Here is a 17,926-nt window from a genome sequence, read left to right on the forward strand (position 1 = left end):
GATATAGCAAATGACAAAAGAAACAAACAAACAAAAAATCCCTGCCCTTGTGTAATTTACATCTGAACAGAGAAAGACCGTCAATTAACAATAAAAATAATAATATTATTTATTAAATAAATAAATTAATTGAATATTATATTGGAAGGTGATAAGTGCTAAGGAAAAAATACAAACCTTGGTGTTGGAAGTAGAGACCGGCACATCATGAGTTGCATTTTTAATTAGAATGGTCAGGACAGAGAGTACCTGGGTGGATTAAGTTAAGTGTCTGGCTCCTGATCTCAGTTCAGGTCTTGAATGATCAGGACAGGCCTCCCAGAGAAGATGGCATATAAGTAGTGAAATTAGTCATGTGAATATCATGTGTAAAAGTGTTCCAGGTGGAAAGAACAGCTAGTTTGAAAATCTAATGTACCAGACTTCAAATATGTCCTCCAGAAACAAAAGTTCCACAAAATATTGGCAAATTCCTTACCATGGTAATACTGGATGTGTTTAATGTGCATCCAGTCCTACTCTAATATTCTAAAAAATGTAACTTCTTAAGCTTCACTATGTAGGGAGGAAAAGAACATCACATATATAATGGAAAAATAGTAATAACAGTAGCTATCATTGCTCAGTATCTACTCAGTGTGTGGAGTACTATACATACATTTACTTTAATACTCACAAATCTCTTTGGGAAGGGTGTTATTGACCAAAACACTGAGACTTAGAGATTTTGGGTATTTAGATGAGTTATCTCTAATAAGTAAATCATTTTAATATAGATAATTTCCTTAACATTACAGATTTTAATACCTAAGCACTCCACATGTACATTTCTTAACCACTCTCCCCACAAAGAGAATTTCCTTTACCCGGCTATGGATATAGAAAATACTAGCAGTTTTGAAATAAATTTTACAAGACAAGAAAAATACTTTCTAAGAAACATAGAAACTCCATTATTAGCAAAACATTTTCAACAGACTAATGTGACATGGCAATGTCTCTATTCCTAATTTAATCAGGCAGAACATAATGCCAACCAAAAAGAAAACTACAAAGCAAGAAAATAAATATAGCAGCTCTTATAAAGAAAGCCTACACCTCCTTCAATAACCACATAGTGACTTAACTTGTATGAAGGCTAGTTCATCTCTATCCCTACAGTTAATCACTTTTTCCAATTATTACCTTAGGAGAAATAATACCACCTATAAAGTTTGACTTTACAGAGAATTCATGACACTTGCTGACTAAATAGGACAGTTTCAATCCAATTTCATTCAGAGGTCAACTCAGCTATGTGGCTAACCAGCTGCCAGCCAAATGACCTTTGCTCACTGTACATAATCTCTTGGTCATAAGGCATATGTCTGAAGAAGTAAAAACTACCAAACTTTCATTTGTCAACCAAATTCAACACATATAAAATGGAGACTTACTTGTCAAGTATAAAAAGCCTTCTTTAACTCAAAGTCTCTCCTGGAAAATCTTCATCATGGGAATCTTTTATTTCTTGTTCACTGAAAATGAGTACCATTAAAGGGCGTGTAAACCTTTCAGCACGAATACTAAAATGAAACTGAAGTCATCTGTTAGTCATATGTGGGATTTTTTCATCTAGTGATAAGAGAGTTTGTATCATTGCAACTACAGTACACCCCTTTATAATTGTCACATTGGGAGAAGGAATAACATGGCTCCTCTCACAGGCTGACTAGGTTACAAGGTTTAACTCTATTCAAAATTTAAGTTTTAAGAAAATACAATTTACCTCACAGAATATCCAAGTAGACAAAGTAGACAACAAGTGTTTGAAAAGGAAGGAGAGAGATTCTTACATTTGAAGTACTCTGATAAAGAATTCACAAAGTATTTTTTAACTTAGTCTTACCTTTTTCAAACTGTACACCTTAAAACCTGTGTCCCAAAAACATGATTGTTGGTTTCCCAAAATAAATACTACAGTTCTATTTCCAAGCCTTTTCTCAAGATTATTTACTGTCTAGAATGCCTTTCCTACCTCCATCTACCTGATAAGGTTATATCAAGTCCTTTAAGGATCAGCTCAAAACCCTACCACCTTTAAGCTTTCCCAATCTTCCCAATTAATTTGACTCTCTCTCTTCCTCCTTGCAATCCTATCACTTCAACTATACTTCTCTAGGATTTACTCAGATAGTCTTTAAAATAAGATAATGTATGTCTCCTTCCTGGTAATAAGCCTCTAGAAAGCCAACTATAATTTTAACACCCACCCCATATGTCTATAATAATACTATGCATACTGTAGGTAGATGATAAATAATTATAAATGTAACTGAACAGAATATAAAATCTTTGGGTTTTTTTGTTTTATTTTGTTTTTTGGTGGGCAGGAAAGCAAAGTTTATTGAGTTTTATTGGGTACAATGCTCCCGAAGAGGGCAAGGACCCCGGAAGATTGGCCAAAATCATTCTTATTTCTTGGACAAGAGCTTAAACTTCAAGTCACATACTAAACATATCCACAAAGACAATTTTGTAGTAGCAACCTAGAACTCTCTTCTAAGTTCAACCCATATTTACCCAAAGTCTACTACAGATTTCTTTACCAGGATATCCCACAATCATCCCAATTTTAATTTGTCTAAACCAAGTTAACTACCCAAATTCTATTCCCCCTCCTCAGGTGGTAGCTCCTTGTATGACTCAACTGAGGTCACTAGAGTTTTAAATTATTTGTTAAGTCCATTTGGCAGATGGAAGACCTTGGCAATGAATTAAAAGAAACAGAGCTGGAAGCCACAAGGGAAACTCTATTTTAAAACAAAAAGCCAAGGGATAAAAAAATGGAACTGCCCACCAGTCCCAGAAATTGCTGTTCCACCCTCTTCTCAAAGGTTTGTTGAATTTCCAGCACCAGGTTTTTCAAAAGAGAAAATGGAGATAGCTTCCTGACTGAATAGCCATTAAGAGACTACAAATAAATAAAACTGGGGAGTTGAAAGTAACTGATGTGAGGAATTTTGATGGTTCTTCAAACATTTTTTTTAAAGGGCATATTGCCCTTTCAGCAAAGGTTTTTGAAACACTTTTCCATTACAAGTACATCTTTGAGACACAAGGCAAAGAAATTTGTCACCCATAAAACAGGTGGGTCTTTCAAGAAATCCAGAATATTAAACTAACGATTTGTAAAACAAATACTGTAAAATGGTAGTCTCTTCTTCAGAAACACCTGCAAAAAAAAGTGTTAAAATATGTTTCCTAAATTTTATAACCACAAGCATCTAATGTGTTATTCTCCTACGTGTTTTGAAAAAGACAAATCGGGACAGCGGATATGGGACAAAGGTATGTATCTCTTTTGCGGTAGCTTACGTACAACTATCATTACTCAATGAAATGGATTGTAGAATCTGCGCATTTCCTTTTAGGCAAATCGTAACTCAATTTTTTTTAATAGGAAGGGGTGGTTAATACTGGGATAGTCCAAGCTTAGCAGATTAGAAAAGGGCTCCTCATTAGCGAAAATGGGACAAAACTCAAGGCCGAGCTAGGTCTCTGGGCAGGAACACAGCAGAAGGAGAGAGGCCCAAGCTCCCTGAATCTAACGAGAGGGGGACAAGTGTTGGGGCAAGACAGCCAGGAACACGGCTTCAGACCCTGAGCTGGGTTCACACAGCTGGCACCCCGCCAAGTCTCCGAATCCCCGTTTCATCTGTAGAACAAACATTAAAAGTGTCTTCCTCCTCGTGTCCTTAGGAGAATTAAGTGAGACAGTGTTTAGAAAAAGGACTTAGCATGGCAGTGAGCACTAAGTAAATACTAGTTGCCCCTATTTATCATAAAAAGCAAACAGGTTTCTTACCTCACACACAAAACACACACACACTGCCATTGCCTGAAAATAAGAAGCCCTCCTTCCAAGAATTTAGTGCTCCGCAACGAACCCCAAATCGGCCTGCCCTGTGCTCCACAAGACTTCCCAGATTACACGGTCTCTCGTCCACTGGGATGAACGCCACAAATTGCTGTGAAATCACCTCGTTGTGACAGGAAATGGCGCGCGGCCAGCAGAACGCAACCTCGCCTCGAGACGCCTCACGCCTCGCGCCCTGGACTGCGCTCCCGCCTCCGCCTACGGAGCCCGGGCGGCGTCAGGTGACCTCTGGCCCCGCCCCCCGTACAGCAGGCGATTTCCCCTCCGCCTGCTCGCGCCTCCTGGGCGACTGCTGGCCCCGCCCCACCTCGTCCTCCGCATCCGCCTAGTCGCCGCTTCCGTGTTCAAGTCGTTGCGCCGCCGCGGGCTGCAGAGGCGGTCATGTCGGCTGTTTTGCAGCGCATCGAGCGGCTCTCCAGCCGGGTGGTGCGCGTCCTGGGCTGTAACCCGGGACCCATGACCCTGCAGGGCACCAACACCTACTTGGTAGGGATCGGCACCAGGTAAACGTCCCTATTCCTCTCTAACAGACGTCCCGGCCTGCGGGACGCCCAGAGCTGGGGCTGGGACGACTGCTCGGCGAAGGCGGCCCTGCAACCTGGAGCTCAGTGTCCAGTCCGGTCCAGGCAGCCGCACCGAGGACCACCTTCCGACGCCCCCATTCCAGGCCTCCCCCAAATCGCTGCAATACCGGCTGGTAACCTACCTCAGAAATGACTAATGAGGGTGAAATAGTGAGAAAAATCAAAACTACCAGCTTTTGAAACCCAATGGGCTTTGCCTAATGTTAAATGTTTAAGCTGTTGAGTGTTTTAAACTGTGTTTAAGCTGTTGAGAAATTAGGATCGCCTGGAGTTAGAAATCCAAGAAAGCATTTACTTTGCTCACCTTCTGACTTTTCACTAGTGTTTTGCTCAAGAGTCTAACTTGCCCTTCACAAAAGTGGTTAATTGTGCTGAGGCCTTTTTCTTAACTAAGCGGCAGAGGGCAGGATTTTCATGCTTCCAAATTGCTGGAGTCTGAAACACCAAGGAGCCCCGTAGTTCTTGGGAAAGAGGAGCAGACTAATTTTAGTTTTCGTTACTATTGTGTAACCTCATTTAAGTTACTTTGCATATGGAATAACCTATATGTATTTCTAAGATTCTTCTCTTGTTCAGCTGCATTATTTTAGTGTAATTTTGCCTAAGTGGTGAGTAAGATACGGTGTACTTCACAAATGTGCATGAACAAAATTTTATATGCTTCGTCTTTAGTATACCCTAGGTAATACAAAATAAAAATAAAATACAGTTCCCCTTAAGCGTAGAATTTAATTGTATATTTCAAGATGTGTTAAAATTAACATAACTGATTTCTAAAAAACAGTTTAGTAGTAATTGGAGTTTCCACTTGAAGTATCTGCTGGATTTGCCTTTTTCCAGTAAATCAGAATTTTAGATGGAGCAGAATGAAGGAACTAGAAGTACTGAAGTCAGACAGGCAGAAGTTAGGTTCAGAAGAAACAATGCAGGGTCCAGTAGGTACAGGAGCTTTATTTTAGGCAGCCTCCAGAATCTAGGACGATAGAGAATTCAGCGGAAAAAAATACTTTAGAGTGGAGTCTGTCTTGTCTGGGACTCCCTCACCCCAGAAGTCCATAGGCATTCTCTTCTCTCTTCAGTGTGTCATGTTAAACTAGTTCTAACATCAGTACCTATTCTAAAAATTGTACCTATAGTCAAAATTGCCCTAAAAAGTCTCTTAGAGATCATGTACAATCATGTACATCATGTACATCTAAGTACATCATGTACTTAGAGATCATGTACAATCACAAGAAGTTTGGTGCAGCCTGCTTTTTCTTCCAGCAATAAAGCAGATGGCTGGTTCTGTTTGAAAACCAGATGAAGAAGTTGGCTTGCATTTAGGGGCCATGTTGTATGAAAAATACATACTGTTATCTTTAAACACTAGAACCACATTCAGTGTAGCAAAGTGTTTGTGCTAAAAAGAGACATAAAGAACCTGAAAGTAACTGAGAGAAGACATTCATGGTCTCCCACTTTACTCACATAAAGTCATGGGGTGGAATGGCCAGTGGAATCACTCATATGTGATACATATATGGATGAATCCATATAGTCACGCTAGAATAAGTAAGTTAGTGTGTAGATAATGCTACTCTACTGTATAAAGTAGAAGTCAGATGGCAAGCAATGAATACTAACTGGGTTCAAGTAAGAGGTTCAGATATTGGTATCCACCTGTCTGCACAAAACTGTTCTAAGATCACAGCTGGCTCCTATATCACCAAATCCAATGGCATTTTTCCATTCCCATTTTATTTGAACTTCAGTATCTTTTGACACTGTTGACCATTCCCTCCTTGATTTGCTAATGCCACATTCTCCTGGTTTCCTTTTACCTCTCTGGCTGTTCTTTCTCAATCTCCTTCATGGAATCCACCTCTTTACCAGATCTTTAAGTGTGTGAGTTCCTTAAGATGTAATCTCAGTCTCTCCTATTCTCATCTATATTCCCTACCTAGGTGATCTTACCAACTTCCTTCGTGTCAAATGAATTTCCCTAAATGAATTTAGGGAATACCAAATGAATTTCATTTGGAAATTCATTTGGATTTCAAATGAATTTTCCCTAAAGCATTACTAAACCTAGTGTGATGCCTAGTGTATAGGTACTCAGTAACATTTGAATGGATAAATAATAGATCTTCTGAAGCGTATTTCCATGTTTCTCTTCTGCTCAAGAAACTCTAAAAGCTGCAGTTTTAACCTTTATTACCAAAACTGTAACTCCCTGGAGGGCAAATAGTTTATCTTTTAATAGGGAAAGGCAATCTAATGTAGTAATTAGAGTTAAGACTCTGTACTCTTGTCACCTAAATCCAAACCCTAGCTTATGACTTCAGACAAGGCAGTTGATTATCTAAGCTTCAGGTTCTTTATCTGTACACTGAGAATTGAATAGCATCCACCTCAAAGGATATTATGAAGATTCAGTGAAATTTAAATGAAAAATCTAATCAAAAGCACTTAACAAATCCTAGCATATGGAAAGCATACTATTATGTTAGCTACTATTATCACTTCTTCCATCATAGCATCCAGACAACACTAGGTTCATGGTAGGTGCTCAGAAAATACCTAATGATTTGCATCTTATAATGAACATAACACAGTATCTTATACATGGTAATCATTCATTAGAATTTGAACTAAACTTATTCAACATATATATATTGAGTGCTTACTTTGTGGCCAGGACTATTCTAGATTACTAGGAGTACATCAACAAATAATAATTCATTCATAGTAACTCAGACCTGATTTTATCATCTCTTCTCTTCCTCCTCTACCAGAATCAGGGGTTCTTAATTGGAACTCTATGGTCCTAAAAACGATATAGTTCAGGGAGTCTCACCTTAGCGGGGCGGGGTGGGAGGGGCTGAATTATGCCCTTATTAAAATACCTCAAACTGAAAATTAGCCTTTATTCAATTATAAATATGGACAACAAACCATAGTAGTAGTAGCAGTACCTATGATTTTTTTCTCTAATATTTTCATTGCATATTATAGTCATGATAGATATCTCAAAATTGCATGTGTATTCATCTCCATTTAGAAATTATGATCATTGGGGCACCTGGGTGGCTCAATGGTTAAGCGTCTGCTGGGCTCCCTGCTTAGCTCAGCGGGGAGTCTATTTCTCCCTCTTCCTCTGCCTGCTGCTCTGCCTACTTGTGCGTGCATGCACACGCACTCCTTCTCTTTTTCTTAACAATAAATAAAATATTTTTAAAAAAGAAAAGAAAAGAAGTTATGATTATTCTAAGCTTTGATGCTGATCTTGTTACTTTATATGGTAGTAAAGAAGCACATGTAACACTATAGCATAATGTTTTTTTAATTTTGATAACTATTTCAATAGAATTGATTTATTTTGTAATCTTACATGTTTTATTTTATACACTCCAAAAAAATTATTCTGAGACTAGTCCATAGCCCACACTGCCAAAGGGGCCCAAAACATCAAAAAGGTTAAGAACCCATTACCTAAAGTTGTCCATCAAAACCTACTGAAGTATTCCCCATATTCAAAGAAAATGGGCATTGCAGTTAGAAAGGTGTGGGTTCAAAGGTGTGCTGGAATTCGTAAGTCTAGGCAAGTTACGATATTACATATATGTCTGACATGTCAAGGTCTCAGTTTCCTCATCTGTACAATGAGAGTAAAATTTTGGGATTGTTTTGATGATTAAATAAAATGAAAGATAGCCATTACCTTATTTATTCATCCAACAAACATTTACTATCAAGTACATGCCACCATCTAGATCCTGGCAAAATCAGACCAGATTTCTCCCCTCAAACTTAAATTTGTAAGCTGTGAGAAGGTGTGGAGATAGGCAAAATTAATAAACAAGTATATATATAATATGTCACATGGTAATAAGTGCTATGAAGAAAAAGCAAGGAAAGATGGCTGGCAGCATCATCAAAATTCATCATAACCCAAACCATATTTATCTCAAATTTGCTCCCTCCAGTGTTTATAGTCTTAATTAATCACACACCAGTCATCTTACCTAGAAACCTCAAAATCATTTTTTCCCTTTCCTTCCAGATCCAGTTGTTTAAAAAAAAATCCTGTTGATTGTGCCTCCTAAATGTTTTTTAACCACCACCTCCATATATATCCACTGCCTACAGAACCTCATAATGTATTTGTGGGCCAGTATATCCATCTAGTTTCCCTTTCTCCAGAAGGGGCAGTTATAATTCTATGTACTTGTAAAGTAGAGCCATTGTTCTATGGAACTTAAGGTGTAGATAAAACCCTGTGGATCACAAGGCCATTGTCCCACCTCCACCCCGACCCCTCCCCCATTGGAGGAGAGTTTGGTTTTTTTGGCTGTGCATCTCAGGGAACAGGGTTAGGGAAACAAACCATCCAATATAAAATAGCCATTCAGATATTTCAGGTCATATTTACCCCATTTGAATGTTCTGCAGAATGTTGTTTATCTGTCCCTGTTACTGTTTGTTCTCATAGATTCCTCTTCCCACTTTCCACTAGAATGCAAACAGGATTTTTTGTCTTGCAAGAAAGGCATGGCACATAGTAGATAATTTATAGTTAATAATGTATTAATGAGTGAATGACTGAGGCTTTTCATCAAGACTAACCTTCTCTCCCCCAACCTGAATTAGGGAGGTACTATTGTGAAGCAGCATGAATTAAAAATTTATGAGTTGGTTCTTGAGGAGGAAGATGTCCTGCTTATATATATATACACATATATATGTTATATTTATATACATATTTATATATATTATTTACATATATGTAAAATCAGGAAAATTTTATAGAGAAAGACCATCATCCCATGAAATGGTGAGGAAGGGCAAACAGAATAAAGAAGGTTCAGAACCACAAGCAGAAAAATATAACTGATAGGGTTGTTTAGGTAAAGAAATAAAGCAACTCAGACATCTCCCCATGCTTCCCTATTCCTTTCAATTTCATGTGGAAGGAAGCCATGTAAAACTTTAATGATAAGTTTTGCATGTAGTGCAGAAGACTAGGTTTCTTGAGGAATACCTCTGAATCTAATTCTTTCATATCTATGAGACGTCTGAATATGTTGTAAAAGATCTCAAAGGCAGAGTGGATAAAAGCACATATTCTGGAGACAGAATACCCAGGTTTGAATGCTCGCTTTGCCATTTATTTGCAGAGTAACCTTGGGCAAGTTATATAATAAAATACCTCCTTTAAATATTTGTGATGAATAACACAATTGTTAAAGTATGTAAGGTCTTTGGAGTAGTGCCATATTTAAGTGGTATGTAAGTATTCAATATTATTGTGCCTTGAACTTGCCAAGTTCAGACTTATATGGAGCTCTAAGATTTTTTCAGAGAACTTTTCTTACAGTGAGATTACAATAGTTAGGGCAAAATGTCATATAGCTGGTTTTCAAGCAGGTTGAAAGCCAAGCAATTTAAGCAGTTTCTTAAATGTAATGGGAATTATCTGTGTGAGAAATATGCTTCTATTAATTCTGTGTTCCAATTGTGTGATTACCGTCCATTTAATTTTCAGGAGAATCCTCATTGACACTGGAGAACCAGCAATTCCAGAATATATCAGCTGTTTAAAGCAGGCTCTGACTGAATTTAACACAACAATCCAGGAAATCATAGTGACTCATTGGCACCATGATCATACTGGAGGCATAGGAGATATTTGTAAAAGCATCGATAATGGTAAACAGAAAACATTAATTAAGCTCTTTGAGAAAAACTATGTTCTCAGAATATTTATTTCTGTTACAGAACTAAGTAAGCCGGTCAGTCATTTACTGAATACCTCATATACTTAATGGTACTTTTAGAAATTAATATACTTTTGATACTGCCCCCAATTTTAACAAAAGAGGAAAAGAAAAGTCCTATTTTCTATTTCAAAACTCTCATCCCTCTTAATTTTCCCCTTTTCCCAGGGGAGAATGTTAGTGGATTTTGTATGTAGTAGTAATAATGACAGTTGCTGCTTCAGAGTTAATACTAACTAACCACTCTTGAGCATTTACTATGTGCCAAGCACTGTGATAAACACTACATGGGTCTGTGAGGTAGCTTCTATTACTGTCCACACTCTAAACATGATCTCAGGTCTTCTATAACTTTAAGGCAATTACTATGATACACGAAAATCCTGGGGAAAGATCATTGTATTGACAGTTCTCCATCCCTGAAAGTTCTGACACTTTACCATCTTGGTCCTTTTACCCCCATCTCACAATCACACACATCAATTCCTTCCTTCCTTCCTTTAACAAATTCAAGTGACCATTCTTGCCCAGGCCCTGTTCTTGGTGCAAGGGATGTGGCAGTGCACAAAACAAAAACTCTGCTCTCCTGAAGCTTGCATTTTAGTAGGGAAGGTAAATGGTAAATAAATAATAGGTCAGAGGTGATAGGTGCTATGAAGAAAAATAAAGCTAAGTGAAGAAAAAGGGGAGAGAAAATAAAGTGACAGAAGGCAGTAGCTTGTATCTAAGGTGGCTAGGGAGAGGGAGAAAGCTATACAGGTATCTGAGAGGAGCCTATGCCAGACTGAAGACATTGCAGGAGCAGAGCTACTGGAATTGGGGTATACTTGGCAAGTTCAGGGCAGATGAAGGACAGGAGGGTCAGGAACATTCATTCACAGAAGGGACATACATACACATTCATCTTATGTTTTTAAATATTTTTAAATGTCTTTTTTTTAGGACTTGAGACTACAATTAGGACACCAAGGTGTTATCAACCAAAGCACCCCAGATCACCAGGCTGCCCATTAAAAAAAATGCTTTAACCTCACTTTGTTATCCTCTAGCCTCCTTTTGTACAATCCTAGAGGACTGTATGCCACAAGAAACCATCTTTCAGTCTAACTTCTCCTCACCTTTCTCTTGTCTATCTACCCATTACATTTTGTGAATTAAAAAAACTATGCTAGACAATTTTCATATGATCTCATATGATATGAGGAAGTAGAGATGCAACATGGGAGGTTAAGGGGGTAGGAGAAGAATAAATGAAACAAGATGGGATTGGGAGGGAGACAAACCATAAGTGACTTTTTTTTTTAATATTTTATTTATTTATTTGTCAGAGAGAGAGAGAAAGAGAGCATGCTAGCACAGAGAGACAGAGTGGTAGGCAGAGGCAGAGGGAGAAGAAGGCTCCCCGCCGAGCAAGGAGCCTGATGTGGGACTTGATCCCAGGATGCTAGGATCATGACCTGAGCCTAAGGCAGCTGCTTAACCAACTGAGCCACCCAGGCGTCCCATAAGTGACTCTTAATCTCACAAAACAAACTGAGGGTTGCTAGGGGGAGGGGGATTGGGAGAAAGGGGGTGGGGTTATGGACATTGGGGAGGGTATGTGCTATGATGAGTGCTGTGAAGTGTGTAAACCTGGTGATTCACAGACCTGTACCCCTGGGGATAAAAATATATTATATGTTTATAAAAAATTAAAATTTTAAAAAAAACTATGCTGAAGGTTCTTGACTAGCTTTGGTCAAATTTTTTAGCATGAGTTTTAATTTAATGTTAAATATTAATGTTAAACATTTTAAATGTTTATGGCCTACTTTTTCTCCTTCATAAATCAACTTTATTGACCTTGAATTTGTATACATAAAATTTAGCCATTTTAAGAATATAGTTTGGTAAACATCTTTGTGACCAATCTAGTCAACATAAAGAATACTCTCATGACCCCAAAAAGAGGTCTCCTCCTGCCTGTCTGCAATGATTCCCCCTCTAGCAACCACTGATCTGCTTTATTTCACTATAGATTAATTTTGCCTATTCTAAAATACCACATAATGGAAGCATACAGAATCACTATCTGGCTTCTTTCACACAGCGTCATGTTTTTGAGATCACCTATGTTTCAGTATCAGTAGGTTTTTCCATTATTGCCAAGTGGTAATCCATGGGAGGACTATACCAGGATTTGTTTATCCATTCATCTGTTAATGGACACCTAAGCTCTATCTTTAAATTAAAAATTAGGAGTACATGAGTGGTTCAGTTGGTTAAGCATCTGACTCTTGATTTCAGCTCAGGTCATGATCTCAGGATCATGAGATCCAGCCCTGTGTTAGGCTCCATGCTCAGTGAAGAATCTGCTTGAGATTCTCTCCTCCCGCGGCCCCTCCCCCTGCATGTGCACACGCACATGCACACTCACTGTCTCTCTCTCAAAAATAAAAAAAAAATCTTTTTTAAAATTTTTAAATCATTTTTTGCTCCATACAAAATAATGAATATTTGCATAATAGATTATGATTTAAAGAAGATAAAGGCGATTTTCCTCGTAGCCACTAAAATTTTAATACTTTGAAAACTAGCTCATCAACTTTCATTCTGAACTGTATTGAAGCTAGACCAGCTGGATGTAGACCTTGAGTTGCCCAGCACTGAAACAGTTCAGAGGTACCTTTCAGAATCTCCCCTCAAGAGTCCATGTATTTCTTCATTCTCTAAACCCTTAATTGCTAGCATTCTTGTTCCATTTTGTTCTACTATTTTCTTTGCTCCATATCATTTTACTACTTCAGTTAATTATTAGTATGGCAGAAATTTGTCAGCTGCTTTATGATGCTAACAACCTGTGGTTTTACTGGCAACACCAAAATTACAAATGTCATTTCTAAGATTCCTTTGAAAAGATACAGCAATCTTGCTTTCAAACATTTAAGATACAATCAGTGTATAATTCTAGAACTCCCAGTGGCTGGCAGGAAGCCACAATTTTACTAGACATGAGAACTATATAGCCCCAGGCTGCCCCAGTGTTTTGGCTTCTTTTTGAGTAAATCTTATAAAATATATTTTGTGACCTGATAAATATGTGATTTATTTTGCTGCTGAAGTTGGGTCTTTGCCATATATTTCCCATCCCGGTCTTAAGAGTCAACTGTTTGCTTCTATGCCTCTCAGTTAGATTGTGTTTTCATTAGAAAGTATTATAATATCATGTGTTTGCATCAGCTCCCATAATTAGCATTAACAATGATGTTATAACCCATTATTCAAATCTTTAACAAGAAAGATTTTGTACTGTTAAAATAGTCATATGATAGAGACAGAAAGTAGATAAGTGATTGCCAGGGGCTGGTAGGAGGAGTGAATAGGGAGTGACTACAGTTGGGTAAAGGGGTTTTTTGAGGGATTTTGAAAATGTTATAAAATTAGATAGTGATGATAGTTATACAGCTCTTTGGATATATTTTTAAAACACTGAATTGTACTCTTTGAAAGGATGAATTTTATAATATTGTGTTATATCTCCATAAGCTTTTCTTAAATATAACAATTATTATATGATTGCTTTCAGCATGCCCTTCTCCATCCTGCCTAGACAGATTGTTATTGTGAGTAAGATGTGTGTGTTTTCATGTTTGTACATAACTTTAAAAACTGACACAAAGTTATTTCATAGTATGACATTTGTTTTGTAATTTCGAGATAATGGTGAGTTTTTTGGAAGGATTGTGTGCCAGAGGTCTCACATAACTAGAAATATAATACCTCTCCTTCTTTCCTGAAAGACAAAATTATACGGATTAAAAATAAACACATACCGAAAAACCTCCCCATCTCATTCCAGAATGAAGACAGCCTTATTATGTAATGCCATTTCCCAGAATAGCATATTATTTTTTGCTTCAACCTCTAAGATATAAAATAATAGAGTTTGGGCTGGAGAGAGTAGGTCTAGTCCCAGTGTGTTTTATTTTTATTATATTTGCAATATTTCTATCTCCTTATCTCCTATACTAGCCTGACTTCTGTGCCTTATGAGTTTTTCTCTGAATGTCTTTTTCTCCCAAGTTTCGTTGCTGTCACCTTAGTTCTAATACTCACATTCTTCCAGCTGGGTTATTAACAAGTCATCCCCTCCTGGTCTTTCTGATCTCTCACCCTCCAGTGTCCCACCTAGAGCTGCCGTATTGATCAGTTAACACTATTTGGTTTTCTTTCTAAAGAGAGTACAGTGGCACACATATGGTAGAGTTTAAATTCCTCTTTTCTGTGAAAGGTAATTTAAGGCCTTCCATGATCTGAGCTCATCTAATCTCCATGTCTTTATTTCCATGTCTTAGCCAGTGTTTTGCATTAGACAAGTTGGTAGCATACATTGTTGCACATCTGCCATGCTCATTGTCATTTCTATGCTTTTCCTAATACTTTTCCCTTGCCTATAAATCATTCTCTGTACCTTTTCCCAAATCATTCATCTTAGCCACATTTCAAGTTCTGTCATATTTGTGAATTTTTTCCTAATTGTTTTCCTTTCTCTAAACTATTGCTTTTATTAGCTGAAATGCCCATTTAGCATACATTAAATGGTACTGAGTATAGCTCTCTAATTATTTCTTATCTGTAAGTTTTATTTCCCCAACTGTGATAGTTTTTAAGCACTTCAATGTCACAGTGCTTGTAATCACTATATATAGTATACTTGGCACCCAGCTGTTGATTGGTTAATTGATTTTCTTTGTGTCAGTGAGAGGTAGTATGGGTTAAATTTATTTTAATGATGTAATATCTCAGTCCTGGGTTTGGGGCTTTCTTTCAGCAATTACAGAAAGAACACCATGTTATCATCATTTTGTTACTAAGTACTGCCATGATGCCATGACTTCTTTTGCTATATGCTAAGATTAGACAGAAAAACATTCCTCGGTTCTGTATTGCTGCCTCTTCAACACCCATCTTGATATCAAAGTACCTAAGCTATGGACACCTAAGCTATATCTTTAAATTAAAAATTAGGAGTACATGATTATGATTATGAAGAACTACTTTCAAACTTTCATATAAAATAAGAGTGATTAGAAAATCACAAAGGCTTTTATGTAGACCTAGAAGTGCCTGAGAGAATAAAAAGCTCTTTTGTTGAGGTAGAAAAAAATGGTTCAAATCCCAGAGATAGGCTGCTATAATCCATCCCATTTTCTCTTGTCTCTTAATGTTAATATTTTTTGCAATCATTCACAGTTAGCTCTATGAAAAGTTGATCTCTTATTTTTTTTGTTTTCATTGAAGAATTTAAAGAGTATACTTTTAATGAAATCAGATATGAAACATGAAATGACAAAAGTGCAAAATTGAACTAATAGGAAGACTGCAGACTTAAAGAAGAACAAAATCATGAATTAAGCAACAGTGTTACAAAAGGAAGGAGTTTGAAACAAGAAAGAATAAAAATGGCTGAAATAAATTAATGGGGTAGAGAAATAGCTTAAGAAATTACTGCAAAAACCAAATACAGGAAAAACATTAGGAAAGAAAGTTCATCTCTTAAAAGGCTGAATTATCATTTAGAGTATGACTTAATATATTTCATCTGTTTTGTTACTAGACACATCATATTGCATTAAAAAACTCCCACGGAATCCTCCGAGAGAAGAAATTATAGGAGATGGAAAGCAACAATATGTTTATCTGCGAGACGGAGATGTGATAAAAACTGAAGGTGCCACTCTCAGGTCAGTAAATGTCCTTTAATCAGGGAAGGGGGAGGGTTATGTATGTGTCTTATAAAAAGAGAATAAAGGAAGATTTCTGAATTTTTGCTTATATGAGTGAGGAACATCCCGGGAAGGATATAGAAGATCTGATAACATTGTTAGGTTACTCTGGGAAGAAACACCAGGTTGCTTGAGAAATAGGAGAAAAGAAAGAGTTTTCATTCTATCCACCCTTTTTAAGTTATTTGTTTCAGTTACATGATTACCAGTTTTTTAATAAAATTTAAATTAAGAAATAGATTAGTATTTCCTGCTGGGAATGGTTTAGGGCTCTACTCATCAATTAAATTCAGGACTTTCTCATGCTCTCAATTTCAAAAGATGACCCATACCTAAAGTAAATACATTTTAGGTCAGCCCCATAATCCCCCATGACCTAAATCAGGTCGAAAAGTTGTTTCATACTCAGTAATTTTAAAACTGAACTACTTAGGGTTCTCCTCTGTCCCCCAGTCTACTTGCTTTCTGACTTCAGAACACCTACTGCTCTCAGCACTTAAGATTTTATTTTTTCTTCTAAGACAGAAGCTGGCTCCAGTTCCTCTTTATCACTCCCCCTTTCCCCACCCACCACATCTTATCGTGTTAGATTTTACCTTAAAAATATTTGCCCATGCTGTCCCTTTTTCTTCATGTCCACTGCCACTACTTCTTATTTAGTATTCCTGTCTCCAGGCTCCCCTTTCCAAACTACCCTTCATACCCAATGTCACTTGAAACCTTGAGTAATTCTTAGTGCATATGAGATCATGTTTATTCTCCTTACCATGTCACTGTCTAGCCCCAAACCACTTTTCTGGTCTAAGTTCCTACCACTGCCATTGCAAATACAATTAACCATATCCAGATACCTGGACACATTATGTATGTTCATGCCTTTGCTCATGCCTTCCCCTTTACCAGGTATGCATCACTGCTTTCCCCCTACTTGTCTCCCTCATAAATACTTACTATTCATTCTTCAGACTTCAGTTCGCAAGTTACTTATTTCAGGAACCCTTTCTGGGCAGAATTAACTGCTCCCTCCTCTGACTTTTTTTTTTTTTTTTTTTTTTTGAGAGACAGAGCGAGTGAGCGAGAGAGAGGACAAGCCATGGGGAGAGGCAGAGGGGGAGGGAGAAGCAGACTCCCTGGTGAGCAGGGAGCCTGATACAGGTCTTGATCCCAGGATCCCAGGATCATGACCTGAGCCGAAGGCAGATGCTTAACCAACTGAGCCACCAGGCGCCCCTTTCCTCTCTTACTTTCATATAACTTACATTATTTTATCATAGCACTGATTAAGTTTTATTGTAATTTTTGTATAAGTAGGTATCTCCATAAAAGGTCATCAACCCCTTAGGTTCACAGTATTAGTTAATGCCAGTGGCTGTAGCAAACCGACCCCCAAATATATCATGGTTCATACATGAAATAAGTTTTCTTCTCAGTCATATAACGTCCAGGAAGGATTCCTGATTATCAAGTGGCCCCCCTGCAGGAATATTTCAGACACCTTCCATCTTGTGAATCCACCATCCTCAAGAGTTGGTTTCAAGGTTGCTTTGTTCACCTCAGTCAGTCCAGTGGGTGGCAGAGAAGAAGCATGGAAGGGATCTTTCATGGGAGGCTTTCATAGACCAGACCTTCTGTTACATTGGCTATAAATTCAGTCATAAATAAATTCATTCACTCCTGGCTATAAGGAAGCTGGGAAATAAGGTTTAACTTCATGCCCAGGAGAAAGAGGAAGGAGGTTTGATGATAAACTAGCTTTTCTCTGATACACAGCAGAAGCCAGATTCATCTTCAGATCCTCAGTCCCTGGCATATGGAAATACTGAATATTTATCCAACAGGTAATAAATATCTACAAAGAGGGCAGTGGATAAGTATAAGTAAGTGAATGAGAAAGAGAAA

General features: G+C 37.6%; 2 protein-coding genes across 7 annotated transcripts in view; one reads left to right on the plus strand and one right to left on the minus strand.

Moving 5' to 3' along the window:
- XKR9 (XK related 9) overlaps positions 1 to 17,926 on the minus strand; it is a 92,074-nt gene that overhangs the window by 42,901 nt on the left and 31,247 nt on the right. Inside the window, exons 1-2 of one of the 2 annotated variants that reach the window (XM_059166247.1) lie at positions 3,848 to 4,130; positions 1,437 to 1,517 (exon numbers count right to left, since the gene is read on the minus strand). The exons of the other annotated variant lie outside the window; for it this stretch is intronic. The gene's annotated coding sequence lies outside the window, so the exon portion shown is untranslated. Of the gene's footprint in view, positions 1 to 1,436; positions 1,518 to 3,847; positions 4,131 to 17,926 lie in introns of those variants that run through there. 2 annotated transcript variants of the gene reach the window in all.
- Positions 4,205 to 17,926, plus strand: part of LACTB2 (lactamase beta 2) — a 43,114-nt gene continuing 29,392 nt past the window's right edge. For 3 of the 5 annotated variants that reach the window (XR_009351716.1, XR_009351718.1, XR_009351717.1), the window contains exons 1-3: positions 4,205 to 4,422; positions 10,031 to 10,194; positions 15,859 to 15,985. Coding sequence is in view for 1 of the 5 variants with exons in the window: in XM_059166250.1 (XP_059022233.1) it covers positions 4,301 to 4,422; positions 10,031 to 10,194; positions 15,859 to 15,985 (413 nt within the window). In the remaining 4 variants the exon portion in view is untranslated. The remainder of the gene's footprint in view (positions 4,423 to 10,030; positions 10,195 to 15,858; positions 15,986 to 17,926) is intronic. The other 2 variants (XR_009351719.1, XM_059166250.1) reach the window with 1 other exon arrangement.

The sequence above is a fragment of the Mustela lutreola genome, chromosome 3 (assembly GCF_030435805.1).
Source record: "Mustela lutreola isolate mMusLut2 chromosome 3, mMusLut2.pri, whole genome shotgun sequence".
Lineage (NCBI taxonomy): Eukaryota > Metazoa > Chordata > Mammalia > Carnivora > Mustelidae > Mustela > Mustela lutreola.